Source organism: Polyodon spathula, unplaced genomic scaffold (genome assembly GCF_017654505.1).
Source record: "Polyodon spathula isolate WHYD16114869_AA unplaced genomic scaffold, ASM1765450v1 scaffolds_828, whole genome shotgun sequence".
Taxonomy (NCBI): Eukaryota; Metazoa; Chordata; class Actinopteri; order Acipenseriformes; family Polyodontidae; genus Polyodon; species Polyodon spathula.
In genome coordinates this window covers 66,970-89,320 of record NW_024472315.1, presented here as the reverse complement: position 1 = coordinate 89,320, position 22,351 = coordinate 66,970, and the positions used below count along the sequence as shown (strand labels likewise).

Here is a 22,351-nt window from a genome sequence, read left to right as displayed (position 1 = left end):
AGAGGCAACAAAGCTAAGGGTTTCATAAAAAATTATTTCTCTCTAAAATTAGCTTGAGGTTTTAGTAACAGATTGCGTTTCCTGTGACACATCGACATAAGAAACAGCCCCGCTCTTGTGGCCAGTCCTGGCAGCGTGTGGTTTCCCGTGCTTCTGAACAAGTAGAACGTCTGGAGGGTTAAACTCAGAAACATTTAGTGTACGTTAGCAAAATCAGAGCGATCAGCAAGCAATCTGATGACATGACGCAGATCAATAGCAGGTGCAGAACAGTGCAGAATAAGAAATGGCAAGGAATGCTTTGAGAAGTGGGATTTAAGATCTAGATTAGCACTAGGCAAGCAGGTGCTAGTCATAACATGTGGAATAACTTCTTGTGTTCTCACTATGGAAAAACGTAAGTGTGACAGAGAGCCAGAAACTCTAATATTCTCAGTGAGCTTAATAGTGTTTATTAGAAGTTATCTGAAGTTTAACAATAGGCTCCAGATCCACACAAAAATGAAATGATCAGAACTGGCAGGGGAAAACGACAGGTACGGAAATGGATTTGAAGACCCGAGTTTGAATGCCCTAAATCTAGCCTTTAAAAAATGGGTTGTAAAGTACCACAGCCCATAACCTAATGTACACTGGATTCACACCACTGCTGTCGAACTTCAAGACAAATCTTTTTCTTTGCGTTGGCTCCTTGTGACTTACTTGAGCCGAGGGAACAGGGAGCCACTTTGTGGCTTGGAACTTGGTTTCAGGACACTGCACGACACACCAGGGGAGACTTGAGGTTTGATACAGCAAAACTGCCTCAAAACTAGGTCTCCCGGTCTCCTGGAATCAGGTTCAAAGCCACTGTTACTGAAGAAGTGGCTTTGTGTTCCCTCAGCTTAAGTCTCCAGTGGTTTGAATACAAAGCTTGCTGTCAGTATCTCAGTGCTGCGTTACAGGAATGTCTTTATAGAGCAGCTGTCTGCGGTGACCACACAGTGTCCATGGACAGAGTCACAGTGTAAAGCAGATCAAAACACATGCACCAGATAACAGCCCTTCCCTCGCATCTCTCCCCAACTGCCCTCTCTCTCAATGCACGCGGAGAGCAGCTGCAGGATTGCAACACATCTCCAATTAGGGATAAGCATTTCAGACACTTCAATAGGCATTACTTATACTGATAAAATACACAGTGCCTAATTCACCAAACTTTAACGACTGTATCACGAAGTCCTTTTTTTTGTTTGATTCAATAAATCTCGTCTGGTCTGTAGTTCATGAATCTTCTTCAGTTGTCTTAGAGGGGTGTTTCTGAGTTTATTTTTTAAAACATGGTTTAACGTTTCCCTGGCTGTCGGTCAGAATGTTTGCTGCTCAATGTATTCTCTTAGTTTATCCCTAGTGCTCTGCTACACTGTAGATCTCAGAGCCCCAACTCAGCCCTGAAAAGGAAACCATCTCCAAGCTGTGGCCGGAACAGCAGAGTGACTAACAGCCGCCCACATGACAGAGACTGGGTGAGACAGTCAGGGTGCGAGTTAGTGTGCTATTTCAGTGAAAAAGCTACAACCTCCATCCGCTGTATGCACTGCACAGAAAATAAAAGTTTAGTTGACGTACCGAAAGGAAACCTTGTGCTAGTGAAGACACTAGTAGCAAATGAACAATAAGCCTAGATATTTATAAGGGACATACTTGTACAGCAATGTGCAAATGTACTACAACATCTCAAGATGTGTCATTGATATCCTTCATACACCCACCTGCATTAAAACCTCAATGGGTGAGCATTTCAATTTCCGCTCAGTAATCAGTGATATACAAACAATAGGCACTCGTGTGAAAATGTTAGCCCGCTTTGTGCTTTAATTAGGCATCTTAAACAACTTCTAAAAAGTCTCCTGCATTTTACCATTTGTGGCTAGGTGTTTCTTTTATCTTACTATTTTTAATGAATTGCATGTGTGGCTTATTAAAGTCATCAATTAAATTAGACAATCACTAATTTGCCTATTTTGATACAGAAGCAATGGGGTGCTCTGATACAGAAGCAATGGGGTGCTCTGATACAGAAGCAATGGGGTGCTCTGATACATTTGCACACTACTGTAATATCCAAAATAATACATACTGCACCAAGAAGGCCAGATTCTCGTGTACTAACCAGCGCTTTAAAATCAATTTTCATACCTGTTATGAGCTTTGTTGGGACTATTGCTGGCTTGCCTTTTGGGAAATACAAGCACTTGAAATGCAACACTGCAGATAAACTGTTGCTTCCTGTCTTTGCTGCGGGTCACCAGGTCTGGTTGAAGTGTGAGCAATACACCCTGCCTAGACTCCACTAACGGCCATGCAGACAGTGGTTCTGTATGAACTGCAGCACAAGAGCAGGCTCTACAGGGGCACGACGTGGTGAAATATTCCTGGAAGCCAAGATTCTTTCAATAGAACACAGTACAACAAGCAACGACTAATGACTTCCTGTGCTGTAGGTCACATGGTCCAAATAGAGTGAAATTTACCAACAGCACAGGATGTTATTAGGGATCAATCCTGAATTAAAATATAAAAGAACCAGAAAGGGCCCAGAAGATCACCCCCCCCCCCCCCCCCCTTCCCGCTCTCTCAGGCCTGTGAATTTCAGCTCATTCCTGGGATATTCTGCAGTCTTTCCTGCTCTTAGCAGTGACTATATAAGGGAATGTCTGAGCTCAGCTCCCTGGGGAGTGAGTGTGTGAGTCAGGGTAGCCAGCAGCCCATTCTCCTCCACAGCTGCACACTCTGCTATCACTCCGAGCTGCAGACAGACTGTCCTGAAAGAAACCCTAACTCCAGTGTGTGGGAGGGGCTTAGAACTAAGAGGGGTGTGTGGGAGGGGCTTAGAGCATACAGGAGGAACTTATAGAGGAGTTTGGGGGAGTAGTTTAGAACATATAAGAGCGTAGAACCAACATGGGTGTGGGGGAGTGGTTTAAAAAATAGAGGGGCTTGAAGGGTAGAGCGCATGAAGGTCTTATGTGGGAGGGGCTAAAACACATAGGGAGGAGTTAGCACATGGGAGGGGCTTAGAACAGGTGAAGGGGTTGGTAGGAGGGAGGAGCTTAAAACGCACAGCAGGGAGGTGTTACAACACTTGGGAGGGGTTTGAGTGTATGGGAGGGGCTTAGCTCATACAGAAGTGTTTGGGGGTGCTGTATCCCATTCCAGATTCTCTGTCATTGCTGGAAATACCGCCATCCAATAATGGACCTGCTGGAAGCATCTCTTCAGGATAGTACACTGGGATTATAATAGCTTCCCAATAGGATTTATTTCAGTACATTGTAAAGCTACATTGTTGGGGATCAACCGATTCAACACAAGCGCATTCAAATTCAAAAGTAGAATAGTGTCAAATAGCCACCTAATTTAACGAAGGAGTGACACACAAAGCTCGCTGTCTTTTCACTCATCTCTCTCTCTGTGCTGGCAGACGTTTTCAGTTATTTAACGAGGCACAGCTAAAGATACCTCACTTCCTGGGCAGGGCTCTGTGGCACAGTCAGAACTAAACCACAGCTTCAGGAAGACGGTTTCGTTTCCATCTGCCCGATACAGAGTAACTGCTCACCAGCACAGCACTGACCTTCACTGTCACGAACAGGCAGTTAGCATAAAAACACCTTCTCTACACAAAAGGAGCCCACCTCATGCCCTAGCGTTGAAATCAGGACACCTTTAAACATCAGTTTGAAACGTGTGTGTGTGTGTTTCTCTACAGTACAGCTCCTAGTCAGTCCTGCTGCAGTGTGAACACAGCCAGGTCTTTATTTTCACAGTGCTGAATTGTGTCAATAGACTGTGGTGACATGTAAACAGAATTCTACATCGTGAAGCCCCTCTCCACCAATCAGAGCACTTGTATCCCAAACATTCCAGTGCATCTTATGCTGTCAGCATTAACTCTCTATGATTACATAGTAAACCATCAACTACCAACACAAACAAGCCATCAAGGCGGGGTGACTTACAAAACTAACATGCCTGCTGAAGGTAATTTTTTTTGTACAAACCAAAGTTTTAATACACAGTTCTTTGCAGTCATCTTTGCAGAAACTCCACGAATCATTAGTATTCAAAACTACGATTTCCATGCAGGCTGCAGATGGTTTGCAATTCAAATGTAACAGTTAAAAAACTCCTGTGATCCCTTTTGCAGACTTCAGGACGCAGTGCAGGGGAGCACACTGTCTGTCTGTGGCACTGATGTGGTACTGTCTGCAATGCTACTGCAGCACACTGTCTGGTGCACAGAGTTCAGAAATACCTGTGAGTTCTCAATCGGGGCAATATTGTGCTACTCCCTTCTAATATCAAGGCAAGTACTGGGTCTTGTCAATGGACCTACTGTCAATAGGGTTCACAGTTGGAAAGGGGTTTAGATTTGAGGGATACGCGACCCTTCCTCAAGACTGCCATTCCTTCAGCTGCAGTGGGGGCTGGGGATCAGTGAAGTCTGTTCTCCAGTGAGTCTTATTGATATAAACATCTCTCTTGAGACAGCTCCTCAGGACAGTAACTTGCACATTAGAAGCACCTGCCTGCAGCCCTCCATCAAAGTCTATGTTCTGGGGAGGCGTTTCCTCCATTTGTGGCTGATAATGCATAAACCACATGCGATAGAGCTCCAGGGAAGGTGTGTGTGTGGGTGTGCGTGTGTGTGTAAAACCAGAGCTGTAAACCTTAACGTTAGGCAGCTATCATAGTTTGCCATGGTTTTGCCAATGTGCTTTACCACACCCCTCTGCTTGCTTGCCCTTTGCTATGTGTAACGGGCAGTGCGGTGTGATGCACTGTCATTATGGACTCTGTCCCCTATCAGCGAGGTGAGATTCAAAGCACTGAAATCACAAATGCAGACGAGCCCGGCTCTTTGCACATCTTGTCGGGGTCAACAGCTCACACCCAGCCTCTGTCTACTGTGATAAACTGAGTTCATCTTCTGCATCTGCTCAAGGATGCGCTGCTTATCTACAGAACTAGCAGCAGTAAACCAATCCGTGCTCATCGGCTCCGGATTACTGTGCGCAGACAGCGGTACAGCCGAGGTTGTGAACTGAAGCAGCGTTAGCTGTTGCAGCTGCTCTCACATCTCATCGCACTGTGGCTGCAGCACAGAGAAGGATGTTTCCCAACGATTTTTGAATAAGGGGATTACAGTAATGCAAGCGTGATCTACGTACAGGTCGTGCTGAAGAACGTCCTTACCAAGCTGCATCGGCATCATATCACTGGTTATCAGAAATAATATTGATATACAGGGCGTCTCATAACTCTGGCATCTTGGAGTTTGTAATATCAGGGGTCTCGCTGGTTTTTTTCAGGGGTGAAACGTCTTTAAGCAAGAGGCACGCATTCTTGTTGCTGTGCGGTGCGGCTAGTCAGCGGGTGTGGTCGTCTGATTTAACAGAGCGCATTCGGCAAAGCCATCCAAGAATACGAAATGAGTTTAAATCCGTGACGCAGCTGTCTGACCCCCCCACCCCCCACCAGGAGTCCCGGGCGACTGCAGCGTAAGCTGCCTAAAGGCAAACCGTGGAAATGCCAGAGACTGGATTTAGAGAAATCACTGCAAGCCATTATTAATGAAGTCACCATGCGTTACAGTTCGGGTCCCATCCCAGTTGTGTTCTGACTGAGTTAACAATCTGTGTAGGGCAGTGTGCCCCGCACACAGACACGGGCTCTTACAGGTACACTGCGGGATACAGTATAAGGTGTCTCGGTTTAACGTTGTACATGCTAGCTATGCATGCGAATTAAAAAAACAAAAGTACAATATGATCTTCCGTAAAACCGAGTTTGACGCCGCATTCTCTACAAACGGTTAACTCGTCGGCGCTAAGACCCGGGACGTCCCATGTCCGGGTCCCTCCTTGGCATGAGTACAAGACTAGCAGGCAGGAACAGAGAAAAACAAGAGTTAAACCGAAAAATCACAACGTGTTTATTTATCCAACTAGACTCGTTCTTTGTACAAAAAAAAATGCAACTTTGCCACTTGTTGTAATATATGCATGCACGTTTACAAAGCGTAAAAAGGCGTTCAAATCTATACTTTGTAGAAGAACAGCAATTACAGACAGGCAGCGTGCGTGCGCGTTTCTCTTACCCAAGCGGGCAGGTCCCGTTTGCTCCTGGAAATCCTGGCGGTGGTGACGTCTTCTTCATTCTCCAGAAAGTACATGGCGGACCGCAGCCGGTTCTGTTTGCCTTCCCGAACAAACTTCCATCCCATGTACAGCATTAGCCCGAAAACCACGACGCCGATACCGAGACCCAAATACCCAGCCAGATAAACGGGCAAAAGCGACCCCAAGCATTTCCCAAAAGTCCAAAGCATTGACACGACATCTAGTCCCGAAGCGTCGGCGGCGGGGGGACCTGAATCCGGCTCCCCGGGACCCGCTTCTGCATCGCCCGCTGGGTTGGCATCAGCATCTCCGGTCTCTTTCGACTCACCCGCAGCATCTACCCCTGCTCCTCGGTTCATTTTTCCGGTCTCTATTTATTTATACCCAAGGAAATGTTTTACATTCGATAAATGGAAATACACAGTTAAATAGGCAACACTTGTTAATGCTTTCCCATACTGCAAACTATCATCCCGTTTCAAAACAAAACACTCCCTCTTCCAGCTGAAAGAATATATCTATCTTCCGCCGCAACCAGCCCGCTATTTGTTTCTGAAGCCTGAAAACTTAGCGCTAGATTACACAGCAACACGCCCGGACAGGGGGCGTGGTCAGCGGGGTCGCTTCTGCTCATCGGTTCCGAGGAGACACCGCTTCGCCTGCGCCGAGCTGGCAGGTCCCGTCAGCGGAGTTCGGAAGGGCCGGTCCCATTGTGGGTGGTGCCGAACGCGATTGGGTCTTGGCAGCTTTGATCAATCTTTATACATGTTGAGCAGTTTTAAAATGAGAGAGTACAAAAAAAAAAAAAAAAAAAAAAAAGTTAGCATCGCCACATAACAATTTGCCATATAACGTATTAAAAAAAACAAAACAAAAAAAACCAGTTTCTGCTTATAGAGTATTATCATTCCGGAATGAACATCTGTGACAATAACAACACGTCATCATAAGTGCTTCATTTAAAAAAAAGCACATGGGAATATATATATATATATATATATATATATATATATATATATATATATATATATATATATATATATATACACACACACACACACACACACTTGTTTTGCATCTGGATACTTAAATGCAAACTGTAGGTGGAATGACCGGCTGGCTGCCTAAATTTGGACCCCACCTTATTGACATGCTGGTTTGTATGCATTACCCTCACATCACATCACATCTCCTCAAGACCGCCCTGTTCAGAATCCAGAATCACGCCTCCTCAAGACCGCCCTGTTCAGAATCCAGAATCACGCCTCCTCAAGACCGCCCTGTTCAGAATCCAGAATCACACCTCCTCAAGACCGCCCTGTTCAGAATCCAGAATCACACCTCCTCAAGCCCGCCCTGTTCAGAATCCAGAATCACACCTCCTGAAGACCGTCCTGTTCAGAATCCTGCTCACTACCTCCCCAATGTCAGTTGTGTTGCTTCTGTTCCTTATCCTAACCCAACCCTTTACCTGTCTGTGAGCTGTCTGATCTTATTCTGAAGAACACACCCTAGCTTAAGGACACTGCCTTGTTTTATTTACTGAAGGAGCTCAGGTTTATACAGCACACATGGTTGTATTAATAAGTGTAAACCGTGCGTAAACAGAAAACTGGAGCCCATTTCATTAAAGTCTAGGGCAGGCTTGAGGCATGAAGACTGTACTACTCCATCCCTCACCCCCTAAGAGAAAGGGGGCAGTCCAGGGCAGACTTGAGGCATGGAGACTGAACCGCTCCCTCACCCTCTAAGAGAAAGGGGGATCCCTCCAGTCCAAGGCAGGCTTGAGGAATTTTGACAGGTAAGATAAGTCTATTCTTGTTTCCTACTCCCCCGCTGTCTTCCAGGGTGGTTGCTATGGTAACAGAAGTGCAGATGTTTACCTTGCACCAGTCTTCATGACAGAGACCACAGCGTTGCCAGGTTACAAGCACTTAGTCAGCTCTTAACTGTTTCTCTTTTGGGATCGTGTTGCAATCATAAGGCAATGTTTACTGTCTGTTGTTTATTACTGGTTAATGCAGCCTTGCTTGTGCATGTGACCTGTATGCATTCTGTGTGTGTGTGTGTGTGTGTGTGTGTGTGTTTGTAGTCACTGTGTACTTGCTTTCCTGTACTTCTGAGGAACTTAAGTCCCCACTGGTGTAAAAAGTCTGATAAAATCTAATCTGAGGTTGGCTCAAAAGTTGCAAGATAAAAATTGCAAAACTATTCTATTCAGTTCAGCTTGCTTTGAGCAAGTTAAGTTTGCAATAGACACATCTAGACTTAATGGGAGTCACCTGAATAGAAGAATATTCTTTAAATTCCAAATTTAAAAATGAATCAGTTATTTAACTAGCCACAGGGGAGCAGGGTGGTACAGCATAGGGGAACTGGATACAGCACAGGGGAGCAGGGTGCAGCACAGGGGAGCAGGGTACAGCACAGCGGAGCACTCCAAGGGTTAACACTAATCTGCAGTGTAGTAAAAGCAGAGTGTGCCGAATCACATGCCATCGACCTGTGAGCCTCTCAGAGCTGCTGAAACCTCTGGGGGATCAGAGGGAATTGAGTGTCTGTGTCCAAAGGCTGAAGGACGGAGGAATGGAGAGCAGCACCTACAATTTTTGTAAGCCTGAATAGCGGAACTCTGTCTCAGCCACCTCAAGGGGTTTTTTGGTTGCGGTCCGACTGGGACAATCCTGCCCGAGCACACTTTGTCAAATAAGTTTCATAGCTGCTAAGTTCCTCTTTACAATAAATCAGAGGTTACATGAAAGTCATACAAGCACAAAAACACACTCAGTATTGTTCCATTAAACATTTCTTTAAACATTTCTAACACAATACCCTGGGTCCCTAGATTACTCTAAAGGCTGAAGGAATAGTCTAACCATCTTTGCCTGCCAATGCTGTAGCCTGTGTGCAGTGGCTACACTCAAGACAATAAAGAACACATCCATGTGCTTTGGGGTGAGCTTGAACGATTTCCTCTGTCTCTCAGCAGCAAATGAAACAGTAATGACTGAACAGATCCTTGCAGGCACCTTCCAGCACCTTGTGGCGTCTACGCCACGTCAGGACTCTGATCAGGGCAATCCGTGGCCTGATAGCAGGCAGTGTTTATATATATTTATTTAATGCAAAACAGTTTCAGGTTTCTGTGTGCCTGCCTCCCCCAGTAACGCTCACATGTTTTTCTGTTATAATGTTGCTCTCCAGTCAGTAACTAAATATGGAAAGTTCATCAAAGCTTCATAAAACAGCTTCTCTTTGTTTAGCTGGAGAAAACAGCGTGGTCTCTTAGAGACAGGTTTATTGATTCACTGAAGCCCAGAATGGAGAGAACCAGCCAGGCAAGAACAAAGACACAGCCTGCTCTCACAGACCTAACCCCTTCACTCCTGATCTTGCGTAGAACCTTTCAGGGCTTGGTTTTCCACTGCGGGCAGGCTGCCTATGTAATACATTTACTATGGTAAATTATGAAGGCAGAGACCACACTGGGGACCATCTACCCCAAACACAACTCCCCAAGCTGCTGTATCTAATATACTAGCACTGCAGGCAAACACAGAAATTACAAAACAGCTGGTATAACTAAATTCTGCAGTTTAAAAAATGGTGACAGCGTGAAATATCATCCCTTGAAAAAAAGGCAGTCTCTCCAGCTGCATGTTACCCTTTTTTTGCAGATGTCTGGAGAGCTGCTTTGTATTAACTTTATTCAGTCCAAGTTATTTAGAGTATCAGATTCCATAGTTAAATGGAGATGTGCGCCTGTCCGTCCGTCGATCAGTGTCAGCCACACTTAGATGTTTGCGTATAGCGTTTGCGCCGCTGTGATGAAGCACTCCGTTGCTAATTCTTATTCTACACTACGGATATACCCGTGCCACAGGCCAGCCCCATGGTCTCAGCTTCACACTGCTAGACCACGACAGTGACGCTGGCACCCAGTCCAACTAATATAAGGTTTATTCATTCTAGTTCACTAGTATTAGCAGTCACGGCGTGGATAGGTGCAGCACGACACACCAATGTGATTCTTAGATTACTGACCTTCCCAACCTTATTCTCACTATTGCAGTGGTGCTGAGAAGTTCACAACAGTATCTCTACCCTGGTTACGACAGCAAAGCAGCAACATGTTTACCACCGAACACGTGCAAATTCTCTTTCCAATGGTTTTTTCTCATGCATCTATACAATATGCATGTGCTATGCCATTAATTGAAGTAGGTACTTTTCGTTGTCCCATGTTGAAATGTCCCAGTCATGATACAAAAGGAGTCGAGCTGTTTTGATATGCATGACGTCTGCATTGAAAGGGGTTTCTGTCTCACATTGCAATCGCCTAAGCATTTTCCTGACGGAGGTGCTTTATCAAGCACAGCAGCTGCTCAATGAATCAGCAACATCTGGGCTCAATCATCAGCTCTTTATTAAATATTAAAGCACAGGCAAGGCTTTCTGTTCTTCCGTTATCCTCCCCCTACCTGACTCTGTGTGTCGTCAGTCTCTTAACACAATCAAACATGATTACCGGGAACTTGGGCTCAGTAAACAGGAAGCGCTCAGATGACAGATAATACACAGTGTAGTTCAGCAGCAATACGTGCTTTAATATTCAAGAGGTCCTGGCTCCTAGACTTCAGCTATCAGTATCATAAAATAGCAGCTCACTGGGAACTACATTCCTGGTACTCAGTGTTAACTGTGTGACAGATGAACTGTACGTGTTGCACACAGAAGGAAATGCATCTCCTTATATCCCTAGATTCACAGAACCTCAATTACTCGAGTCAAAGAATGCCCTTGCTGAGTTTCCCCACAATTAAATATGCTGTTCTCAACTGCCCTTCCACTTTATTAGGACCTGTACCTAATATCAGGTTGGGCCACCATCTGCCCTGATCCCAGCCTGCTGGAAGATGTCTCTAGGGATCTATTCAGTCATTAATAATCCAGGCACTCAGTGCAGAGAGTCAGGATGAGGATTGTGATGATGAATACATCACTCAAGGTCATCCCATACATGCTCAACTGGATTGAGATGCGTGGATTTTGGCGGTCGTGGAAGATGCCTGCGGTCTCTCTTCAAACCATTTGTGCAGAATTCTGGCGCGGTGGAAGGGTGTTTTATCGGCTTGAAATTAGCAATCTGCAGTGACTTGTTCAGCCTTCCAGAGTAACCTAGGGACCCAGGGTATACCAGGAGAACACGCCCCACACCAGGGTAGACGAGGAGAACCTGCCCCACACCAGGTTATACCAGGAGAACACGCCCCACACCAGGGTAGACCAGGAGAACACGCCCCACACCAGGTTATACCAGGAGAACACGCCCCACACCAGGGTAGACCAGGAGAGCACGCCCCACACCAGGGTAGACCAGGAGAACACGCCCACACCAGGGTATACCAGGAGAACCTGCCCCACACCAGGGTATACCAGGAGAACCTGCCCCACACCAGGGTAGACCAGGAGAACACGCCCCACACCAGGATATACCAGGAGAACACGCCCCACACCAGAGTATACCAGGAGAACGCATCCCACACCAGGGCCATGCCAAATCCAATGGGCCAGTCAGTGCACATAAAAACGTGACGGATGTGTTGTGGGAAATATATAAAGACAAGAGGTAAGATCATGTATTTCAATCCCTGCTACTAAAATGGTATTCAAAGCTACTCTGAGTTACTTTCATTGATCACGACTGCCCTCTGCTGGAGGCACGAGATTCTGAAGACCAAACTGGTTTAGAGAGACCACTCACACTGAGACATGTTTGCAAAGTAGGAAAAATGACCTTCAACTGAGCCCAAATGCACAAGTGGGCCTACGTTAGATTTGATAAGCACAGAAACAACTACAACGTGTCCACAGTCAAGTTCACTACCGCAAACGCTCCCTACGGTAGTTCCATTAACCCCTTAAGGTACAAGGAAGATGTGTCCCACAAATGCAATGATGAAACACAAATCAGGGTTTAAAATTTACACACAGGTCGGATCTGCTCATCCAAATGGTCAGATTCCTCTTCCTCGTGATGCTTGAGTCGCTCTCACACGAGTTTAAAGAAGAAATAGTTTGAACAGCGAGCGCTCCGGTCCTTGCGCACCTTCAGGGGTTAAAGGTGAAAGAACTTCCACCGTAAATAATTCATTTGTAGGGACACTTTTAGATTTTAAACAACCACAGAAATCTTTATAGAAAAAAATATTTAAAAGGTGTACGACAGCAACTTAAACGTTTTTTAAAAAGAAATCAAACAAATAAACATTCACCATTACTGTACATTTTAAACTGAAAAACAGACGTTAAAACAAACCGGCTTTTTTTCTTACACTACTGGAAATCCTTTAACCAAAAAAAAACAACATATTGCAATAGAAACTTTCTTTTTTTTTAAAGGGTAGTAACAAACGAGACGAGAAAAGGGCGTTTTCTTCTGTCTCAGTAACATTCTCCAGTTCTCTCCCTGTGTCACAGTGAACATACAGATTAGCCAAAACAATAGAGAACAGGTTTTCTGATCCACTATAAGCTGTGCGAGAGTTGTGTGCAGCTATTCAGCAACAAGCACGGCAGAGCAGAAGGATCTCCGTGGCTTGACAATGTGTCGCTCAGACAGCGCGCTGGGCAGCGCTTGCACGGGGAGAGGAGGGGGCTCAGGAGCAGGTTTGTATCAGTGGGAAGGTAGTTTCAGTGCAGGAAGGATAGAGGTCCTATAATCAGGAACACAGGAAGCAAGTCAATAAGGAGAGGAAACATAGATAGTTAGGGCTGTATTTTTTTTCATTGTAAAAAAAAAAAAAAAAAAAAAAAAAAAAAGCAAAACAAAAAAACATATATAACAGATCTTTACATATGAAAAGCAGTAACTTTAACTTTGTAATTCTTTGCTTCTTAATATCCAGGGAGTAACACCCTTTGGTTCGCCAATAATGCGAAACTTAACGCAGAATACAAACAACTTTTGGTACCCTAATGCCAGTCAATGAAATAGAAAGCTTCAGTAATACTTGAGTGTGTGATGTGTCTCTGTATCTACAGGGTTTATTGAATCTCACAGCAATAACAAGCATGTGTCTTTATGGAGAGCTGTGTGTGCGGTGGGGGATAGTTACGGTTTTGTTTAGCTGAGAAATGCATCTATTCTTCTATTTAAAAATAAATCCATTACAGCATAGCAAATTAATCTTATTATTAAAACTGAGGCTTAGCTTAGTCAAATACACTATGTGTATTTCAACAGAAGCGCTCAGGTTTCATCAAAGTTATTGATGAAGCACACAACTAATATTGTAAAATGGAAATTATTTTCAATATTCAAATATTGATATCATATCAAAATATCAATATTGGAGCCCATCACTAAAAATATATATTTTAAAATATTTCATGATTAAACGTAATATTTATTAGAGCAGAAAACAGAATCGCATTGTCATATTCAAAATGGATCATTTCCTCTAGTTATTACATAAGTGCACCTAAATATTTTCATGCTTACCTGAAAAACAGCAAATGCTAAACTGTAGAAAACTGTGGAATATTCTGTATGTCCACCTTTTAATGATATTTCACTTTCCCATCAATAAACGTAAAAAAATAATAACAGACTCGTGAAGTGTCCCCTTCTTCTACTGGACAGAGCGATCTTTAGCAGAAATATTTCTGATCTTTGAAAAAAAACTACAGCCCTAACTATAGTGTTGTGAGAGAATGAAGCAGCTTTACCTGAGCCACACAGAACCTGGAAACAAAGAGAACTATAAGAGACATGGTGTGTTAGCTACAATGAAATCAGAAGAACATGCCTTTCTAAAGCCTTGTATTGTTAAAGCATGTGTGATTTAAGACCAGGCTTAGATCCCGTCTGCAACAGTACATTGCTTCAGAGGTTGTGTAAGACCACTCTCTGCAGAGCTACTTCGCTCGCCCAGCAAATGGTTCTTGACCGGAGAGTAAATGCGATTTCTACTGTAGATGGTAAGTGTGTGTGCTTCTGCTAGCGCAGTGCATCTTAACAGACAGACAGACAGCAGAGCCTCACGTGTGATATGTATCATATTGTTATTTTAGTATGTTGCAACACCTCTATAATACAACCCGCTTGGACGCAGATCAAAGACTGAACAGGGAAGACTAGTGATATTCCTTTAACCTCACACAGCATTTAACTCGAGTCTTTCTTTGACATACTGAAACGATGCAAACAGACCCCCCCCCCCCCCCCCCCCCCGTGTCAAGACATGGATTTTCATAAAGCTTTTTCCTAGCCTTTGTTGAATATTCAGTTTCTGCAACAGCGTGGTCAAATCCAGATTGCTTGTGAGCAGATCAATCTCATGAGATACCTGCCTGCAAGATCAAAACAGTAAAAGGCAGTTCATGTCCTGTGTGCCCAACACTGCTGCCATCTTTATTACAGCAATATAATGGCAAGGTTTCCAGTCCACTGGTATACTGGAAGACATGACGGAATGCTGTATGCAAGGCTATTCCCAAAATCAATTCTACAGGTTCTCTCTTCCCTTTCTCGACTCCCCGACTTCCACTCATGGGAATATTATTGGTTTGTGAATTCCGAGAGGTACTTCCTTCCTTCCCAGTCCCTCAGCTCTAACCACTAGAGCCACACTGCTTCCCTCCCTCCCAGTCCCTCAGCTCTAACCACTAGAGCCACACTGCTTCCCTCCCTCCCAGTCCCTCAGCTCTAACCACTAGAGCCACACTGCTTCCCTCCCTCCCAGTCCCTCAGCTCTAACCACTAGAGCCACACTGCTTCCCTCCCTCCCAGTCCCTCAGCTCTAACCACTAGAGCCACACTGCTTCCCTCCCTCCCAGTCCCTCAGCTCTAACCACTAGAGCCACACTGCTTCCCTCCCTCCCAGTCCCTCAGCTCTAACCACTAGAGCCACACTGCTTCCCTCCCTCCCACCTCTCAGCTTTCACCCCGGGGGTCACACTGCAGTAGGACGGTAGCGCCCTGGGTCAGCCTCACAGCCACAGCAGCAGCGCCCCCCGGTGGCCGGGGTCAATGGGGCATGGTGGTGATGCGCATACTCTGCGAGGCGATGGGGTAGGAGACCATGGGCGTGGTGGCGTGGCTGATGGTGATCCCGGTGAGAGACTGCGCCATGGAAACCGCCACGGGGGCCACGGAAACGGCGACGGGTGCCATTGAGACAGGGGGAACCATGCTCTGAGCGATGGTCTGGGCCAGAGCTGCGGAGAGGGGCGTGATTTCAGAGTTGAGGTGAGGCAGGGGGGCGCTGGAGGGAGCTGCGTTGGCAGCGACAGGAGCAGGGGTCCCCAGGTCCTGCTGGATCACTGGCTGGGGCTGCATGGCCTGGCTGCTCAGCGTGGTGTGCGTCTGGGCGATGCCGTGGTTGTAGGAGGTCACCGTGCCCACAGAGGGCAGGCTCTGCTCAGAGGGGGCAGGGGTGGAGGTGAGGGTCAGCACCTTGCCCTGGAGGCGGAACTGGGCGTTCTGTTCCAGCAGGACCTCGTTGGTAGCGATCAGGTTGTGGACCTGCAACAGAAGAGAGAGGCACGGCTGTAATCAGGCTGGCTCAATATCTGCAGGAATCGCATCATGTAGTTTTCAATAATTGTTTTCAGAATCATTTTTCTGTGGCCACCATTTAAATCATCTAAAGAATGGGACAAAATCATTATCAGGGTTGGGGTCAATTCCCAATTCCTTTTAATCAATCCCAACCCACCACTGATCACGGCAGGATTCTGTTCAGTGGCAAAAAAAAATCACTTCAATTGAAGTCACCGTTTGTCAGTCAATGAAACGGGCTTCAAATGAAAGCAGTTGAACACTCACAACAATCATTATGTCTCTAAAACATCAATTCCGATTCCTTTGAAGGAACTGGATTTGGGAATGGATTTTAAAAAGGAATTGAAAAACAGGAATTGACCCCAACTCTGATCACTCTCTCTAACAGTGTGTGCTGCTTCAGTGTGTGTTTTTCCTTTCTAAGTCAGTGGAGGTCTGCGGCGCGGTTTCTCTCAGTTGAGCAGCCCGGGTGTACTGAACCCTGCAAAGCGCACCTGTCTCTTGAGCTCCTCCACCCTCTTCCGGAGCAGGATGTTCTCCTCCTCCAGCAGCCTGTAATCCACAGGCCGGGGCGAGGGCTGGATCCCGAACTCAAAACTCTCCGCGAAGCGCATGCTATCCATCCGCCGCCTTTTCAGCTGCAGGGCCGGGTCGAAATCCTCAAACCCAGGGTCGAAAATCCCTTCCATCATGGGGTCGTAACCCGGGCCGCGCTCAAACCTCCGAGCCCCGACAGCCCCCGACACGCCCGACACCCCCGGCTGCTCCCGCGGGGGCCGGCAATCTAAACTGACTCCTCCCACCACCCCTCCCACCAACCCTAACCCCGCCCCCCCTCCACGCAACACCTCAAACTCAAAATCCTTCTGCAAGTGCTTGAATTTGCACTTGTTGCCTCTTTGGCACTCTCCTTTCAAGAAGTCCCGGCAGATCGGCACCTCCCCGCGGCTGTGGGGCAAGTCGGTGGGAGACAGGCCCAGCCCGGCCGCTACCTTGCCCCGTAGCCGCGGCGGCAGCTCCCCGGTCTTCTTGTAGTAGTCCTCGTCCTCTTTGGAGCCGTGCACGAAGCGGCAGTTGGCGCGCAGGCACTCCTTGTTCTGGTGGTCGTGGCAGAAGATGAACTCGTTCTTCTGCACCCCGAGGTCGGGGACCTCGTTGAAATCGGGGTGCCGGAAACGGCAGCGCTTGCCACGCTTGCACACGTTGCGCAAGAAGTCCCGGCAGATATCGTCTCCCGCCGCCGCGCCGGCCTCATCGCTGCCGCTGCTGTTCAGGTAGTTGTCCCGATCAGGCATGATTCCTTTTCCAGTTCTGATTACGAAAGAGTCAACGGGTATCAGAAAAGGTCTGCGTGTTCAATCGGGTATTTTTCACCTTTGATTCTCGACTCCAACTGCAAGAAAAGGAGAGACAGAACATGGTTTTTACTTGTTTAGTTTCAAGGGTAAACTCTTCCACGTTCTCAACTCATTTTGCTTAATTCTGCCATCTAATCCTACTAGTCTTAGTCTGTAATAATTATCACTGAAGGTGTGGCTTTACAAGAATATAGATGTTAGTTGTATATTTGACAATATGTTTGTGTTATAAGATTGCACAGATGGTATTTAAAAATGTGATCAAAATATTTATACAAAAAAAAAAAACACACAGCTGGAAAATTTTACAAAGACACTAGGGGAAATCTTGAACTATTCAAGTTTTCTGAAAATGTTTTTCTAGTGGATTTAAGAAGCAAGGACAGGATTATCGAAAGAAAAAAAATATTTTTCCCTGACGCACAAGTACTTGCTAAAAAGCAGACGGCAATGTTTTTCCATTCTGTAGAATGTGTTATTTTTCTTTTAGACAGCATTTATACCTCTGTGTCTTAGCTTGGTGTCTTTTCCTTACACTGCTTACAAATGATGCTACAGGAACCTACAATAATATGACAGAATTGCCTCTGAATGTTAGTGCTGCACTGATAATCGATACGGCAACTTGAAGTAGCACCCTTTTTAGAGTTTACTACAGTAAAAGCACAACAAAGAGGAATAAAGCACAGTGAAAGAATGTATTAGCATTGTAAAGGCCAGCCAGAGTATTAAGAAACATGGCAAACCTGTAATAAACTAAGGTGAAGTATAAGGATGGGAAAACTGAGGCAGATTTTAATAAGGGCCTTGACTGATTTAACTTACAATGCTCTTGTATGCATGCTTGTTGTGGGGAGTTTGAACTGTTATCCCTGTAGAGAGTCCCTCAGTACATTTCATGCAACGTTCATCTCAACATTCAAACATTTGTCCCAGCGCTAGTTTGAAGCTTAAGAGGAAAAAAGCTAAAGGTGCAACTGGCAACCAATTTCCTAACTGAGCATCGGACCGGCAATAATCAGCAACAGTCAATGCAGAGACAACACTGTCTTTCCAAAGCAAGAAGTAACGTGTAGACTCTGCACATTCCTGGGAAACAACTGGACTCACGCAAGTACAGCAAACCCTGTCTATTCCAGCATCGCCTGGGACCGCAAAACGATGTGTTGTACAGTGTGCTGCTTTACTGCAATATCTAATACTGTCCCAAAAAAACAAAGGCATCCTTTATCTGAACCCTTTGAAACACTATTACAGTACACACAGTAGGAGTGCGGTCCAGGTGTACCCTGTAGTTCAAGGATTGCAGTAACACTGTTTTTTACTTTCTCCTTTATGGATTTGACTGTAGATGCATTAAACACATGAAACATGCACATGCATATGCAACTTACTTGATTATAAACTTATTAAGCAATGGGAACCAACTGAATAAACTGTCAATTAAAAATATATTAATTATTGGTCCAAAACTACTTTTTTTTTTTAGCTCAATTTGAAAATATTTCATGCATGAAATGTTAACAGTTCCATCTAAAGCCTTGGGAACTCGGAGCCACTCTGTGGTGTGGAACGTGGTTTCAGGAGACTGGGTTTCAGGGCACTGTGCGGCACACCACGGGAGACCTGGGGTTTGATACAGGAAAGTTGCCTCAAACTCGGTCTCCTGGAACCAGGTTTCGAGTCGCTGTTCCTTAAAAAGTGGCTTTGTGTTCCCTGAAGCTTAACACCTCCTCAGAGTCACTGACCTGCGAGGCTGGCGTGACTTTGTCTCAGTTTCGCTTCTCACCACTGAGGCTGGGCCGTCTCCATTATACTGGCACAGATGCGCTGCCAGTCTGAGAATTGCCTCGCTGCACTCCCTCAGGGCACCACCTCTACAGTGAGATAGAAACCAGCGAGTCAACCAGGTTCCAATGGGGTCAAATTAGAGGAGCAACAATCAATCAATGCATTGGTTATTGATCACCGGTCCTTAAATTTCCCGACCTTTGATTACATATTGGTGAATTGATGCATCAAATTAGAACCTAATTTGAAGTCTCCTTTTGCCGGTTAGCATTAAAACCGCGAGTGCGTGAGAGTGAAGACCAGGGTTTTGGCCAATGCATGCTTTATTAGAATAATACTGCCGGCTTTCGAAGGGGCGATTTCATTAACCCATACACAATTAGGATAAACCACAGCTAGGTATTACAGCACTGGGAGGTCCCCAATCGCCCCCATGCCGTGAATTGCTCTGTGGCTTAACCAGGTGGGGTACAGATTCATCCAATCAACCCTTAGCTTCTTACCAGACTGTTATGATCATTTAAAGTAATACATGTTATGAGGGTTGGAAGTTGAAATGCCATTTTCAGGCTGAGGTCAGGCACAAGGTAAAGCTTTGTTTTTTAATGTTATGTGCTGTAAGAGGTGTGCTTTGCCACCACGCTGTAGACTTGAAAGCATTTGAAACACCTGCACAGTTTACAAGCTTCCTGGAGGTAATGTAGCCAGAGCCCGTTAAACAGATCCAGCAAGGCGCTGGTCTGCTGCGTGAACATGTCAAGGATGCTAGTAACGTGCAACCTCCCACCACGGCAGGGAATTTAAATCTAGAGCCATCGGTGCGATGAAAAAGTTTACAAGGAGCAAAAGCAGCAGGCACAGAATTGAGTAGCATATGGAATAGAATTGAATGGTGGTGTTTAAGATCTTCGTTAGGTAAGCAGATGAGGAATTCGTATCATGACAAAGTCGGAATCCCTGCTACAGCACGTAGAATAACTTCTTCTGTTCAAGGTACGTGTAAAAATGTAATTGTAATATACAGACAGGTCCACATACCCCCACATTGTGAGGCGGCAGATCCACATACCCCCACAATGTGAGGAGGCAGATCCACATACCCCCATAATGTGAGGCGCCCATGCACAATACGCGGTGCAATACGTTTCAGGGGCTCTGGACGATAAAATAGAAACTAGACATACAGTACCTACTCTTATTTCCCTATCAGCGTACCCCCAAAACCGCACGACAATACGGAAAAGGTATTTAATTATTAATACAAAAGCAAATAAACAAACAAACACTTAATTGGAACGCGGGTTGAAATGCATGATAAATGATCCAGCTTTTCAGCAGACGGGTTTCGACATGCACTAAACCCCATGGCCGTGCCCGGGTGAATTGTGTGACATGCACGGCTCGAATAAGACGCGCTTTACCGCAGCCGGCAGGACGCGCTATCAAACCAAACCCTCGCTCAATCACCGGGGCCGGCTGGGCCCCGGGGTGCCCGCTTCTGTTTCCAGAACCGTCCTCAAAAACCTTACCTTCTTCCTCGCTGCAAACAACAACACGAAGCCGACAACAGCGTCCAGACTGCCTCTCCGGACTGCGGCTCTCAGCCGCTTGCAAATGCGCCTAAAGGAGCAGGCCTCACGGCTAACCTCCTAGCTCTCTAAAAAAAGAAACAGCCGCTATATTATTATTTATTATTATTATTATTATTATTAATTTTAGTATACATATAGGAAGCCAGCGCTAACACAAGCCAGTCCTCCAAGCACAATGATACCTCCGCTAAAGAAAGGAAGCGTATTCTTCTGCTTCCCCTGCGAGCCCTCGGGACGCACAGCGCCCCCTCACGACGCACTCCGACGCGTCAGGGTTTTACTGGACCACCGAGGCGCTCTCGGAGCGGGGTCATCATACAGGCCGACTTGTCTGTTTACATGAGGTTTTTTTTTTTTTTAATTATTTGATTTCAGTGCAGTTCAGTTGCCTAACCACTATAACTACCGAATTACATTTCCCTTGAAAAACATTCTAAATCAATATTTCTTCACAGAAACAAACGGCATCCTTCGTTTAGGCTGCAAGCTGCTGCGCCCTGGAGGACAGCCGGTTTAGACGCGCTCGTAATCGGAGCGGTGACATTTCACGCCGGCTGTGCAGCTCAACTCAGAGAAAAAAATGAGTTTTATCATCACTGTAGGGAGGAAGACTCCGAGAAATGGATCATTTTTAGGCGTCATAACAGCATCTCAAGGGGTGCGATTGCAGAGTTAACAGCTACATTAGACTTCGCTTTTGGGGTTGACAAAATTAGGGTTATAAAGTTATCATCACAATATAGTTGAGGAAATTAAAATAACGGATGCCGGTAATAAATGCTCCACAAATTACAACGTAGCCTGACCTCAAATGAAGACAATGGCACTCACTCACTCACGATCCTGTAACTGTCCACATATATGAATCATCATCTCTTCGAATCTGTGCAAATGTATTATTATTATTATTATTATTATTATTATTATTATTATTATTATTATTATTAAGCTCCAATTACAGCTGGAGGACCCCATATAACATTCAATCTTAATGCAACGATTTTAACCACTCGAAATATGTTACTATTGGCTGAACAGATAATCATCCCGTCTTCAAATCTGTGCAAAATATTATAGCAATCCGACCCAGAAAGAGCTGGCAGTGGTTCCCTAGACACTGTCCAATTACTTCCAGAATGTGCAATCCCGGGAGCGTGTTCTCCTTTTACCCGCTTCGTTAGGTAAGCGAATGAGGAGGTAGGATCATGATAAAGTAAATTCACATGCCTCCTTGGAATAACCTCTTCTGTTAAAGATACATGTACACGTGAGACACAGAGAACTCCATATACCCCCGCAATACAGAGAACTCCATATACCCCCGCAATACAGAGAACTCCATATACCCCCGCAATACAGAGAACTCCATATACCCCTCGCAATACAGAGAACTCCATATACCCCCGCAATACAGAGAACTCCATATACCCCCGCAATACAGAGAACTCCATATACCCTCGCAATACAGAGAACTCCATATACCCCCGCAATACAGAGAACTCCATATACCCTTGCAATACAGAGAACTCCATATACCCCCGCAATACAGAGAACTCCATATACCCCCGCAATACAGAGAACTCCATATACCCCCGCAATACAGAGAACTCCATATACCCCCGCAATACAGAGAACTCCATATACCCCCGCAATACAGAGAACTCCATATACCCCCGCAATACAGAGAACTCCATATACCCCCGCAATACAGAGAACTCCATATACCCCCGCAATACAGAGAACTCCATATACCCCCGCAATACAGAGAACTCCATATACCCCCGCAATACAGAGAACTCCATATACCCCCGCAATACAGAGAACTCCATATACCCCCGCAATACAGAGAACTCCATATACCCCCGCAATACAGAGAAC

At 45.5% G+C, this 22,351-nt stretch overlaps 2 protein-coding genes across 6 annotated transcripts in view; both read right to left on the bottom strand.

Moving 5' to 3' along the window:
• LOC121309042 (extended synaptotagmin-1-like) overlaps window positions 1-7,769 on the bottom strand; it is a 28,321-nt gene extending 20,552 nt beyond the window's left edge. Inside the window, exons 1-2 of one of the 3 annotated variants that reach the window (XM_041241893.1) lie at window positions 7,306-7,769; window positions 6,143-6,921 (exon numbers count right to left, since the gene is read on the bottom strand). In XM_041241893.1, coding sequence (XP_041097827.1) covers window positions 6,143-6,523 — 381 coding nt within the window. In that variant the 5' untranslated portion in view covers window positions 6,524-6,921; window positions 7,306-7,769. Of the gene's footprint in view, window positions 1-6,142; window positions 6,968-7,305 lie in introns of those variants that run through there. The other 2 variants (XM_041241895.1, XM_041241894.1) reach the window with 2 other exon arrangements.
• A 4,479-nt stretch (window positions 7,770-12,248) lies between these two features.
• Window positions 12,249-20,986, bottom strand: zc3h10 (zinc finger CCCH-type containing 10). Of its 3 annotated transcripts, XM_041241900.1 has the most exons (6): window positions 20,656-20,986; window positions 20,411-20,538; window positions 18,839-18,967; window positions 16,227-17,125; window positions 15,100-15,693; window positions 12,249-12,880 (listed from the first exon to the last, which is right to left on the bottom strand). In XM_041241900.1, the coding sequence occupies exons 4-5, from the start codon at window positions 17,025-17,027 to the stop codon at window positions 15,196-15,198; spliced, it is 1,299 nt and encodes a 432-aa protein (XP_041097834.1). In that variant the 5' UTR covers window positions 17,028-17,125; window positions 18,839-18,967; window positions 20,411-20,538; window positions 20,656-20,986; the 3' UTR covers window positions 12,249-12,880; window positions 15,100-15,195. The 3 variants fall into 3 exon arrangements, with proteins under 3 accessions (XP_041097834.1, XP_041097832.1, XP_041097835.1); XM_041241898.1 differs by having other exon boundaries at window positions 20,411-20,986; XM_041241901.1 differs by lacking the exon at window positions 18,839-18,967 and having other exon boundaries at window positions 20,411-20,986.
• Between the last annotated feature and the right edge of the window lie 1,365 nt (window positions 20,987-22,351).

Excerpts from the sequence above, each read along its gene's own strand:
- zc3h10 (XM_041241898.1), bottom strand. The coding sequence starts at position 17,027 with ATGCCTGATCGGGACAACTACCTGAACAGCAGCGGCAGCGATGAGGCC. Across the intron at positions 15,694-16,226 it reads TGGAGGAGCTCAAGAGACAG|GTCCACAACCTGATCGCTAC; the intron begins GTGCGCTTTGCA and ends CTTCTGTTGCAG.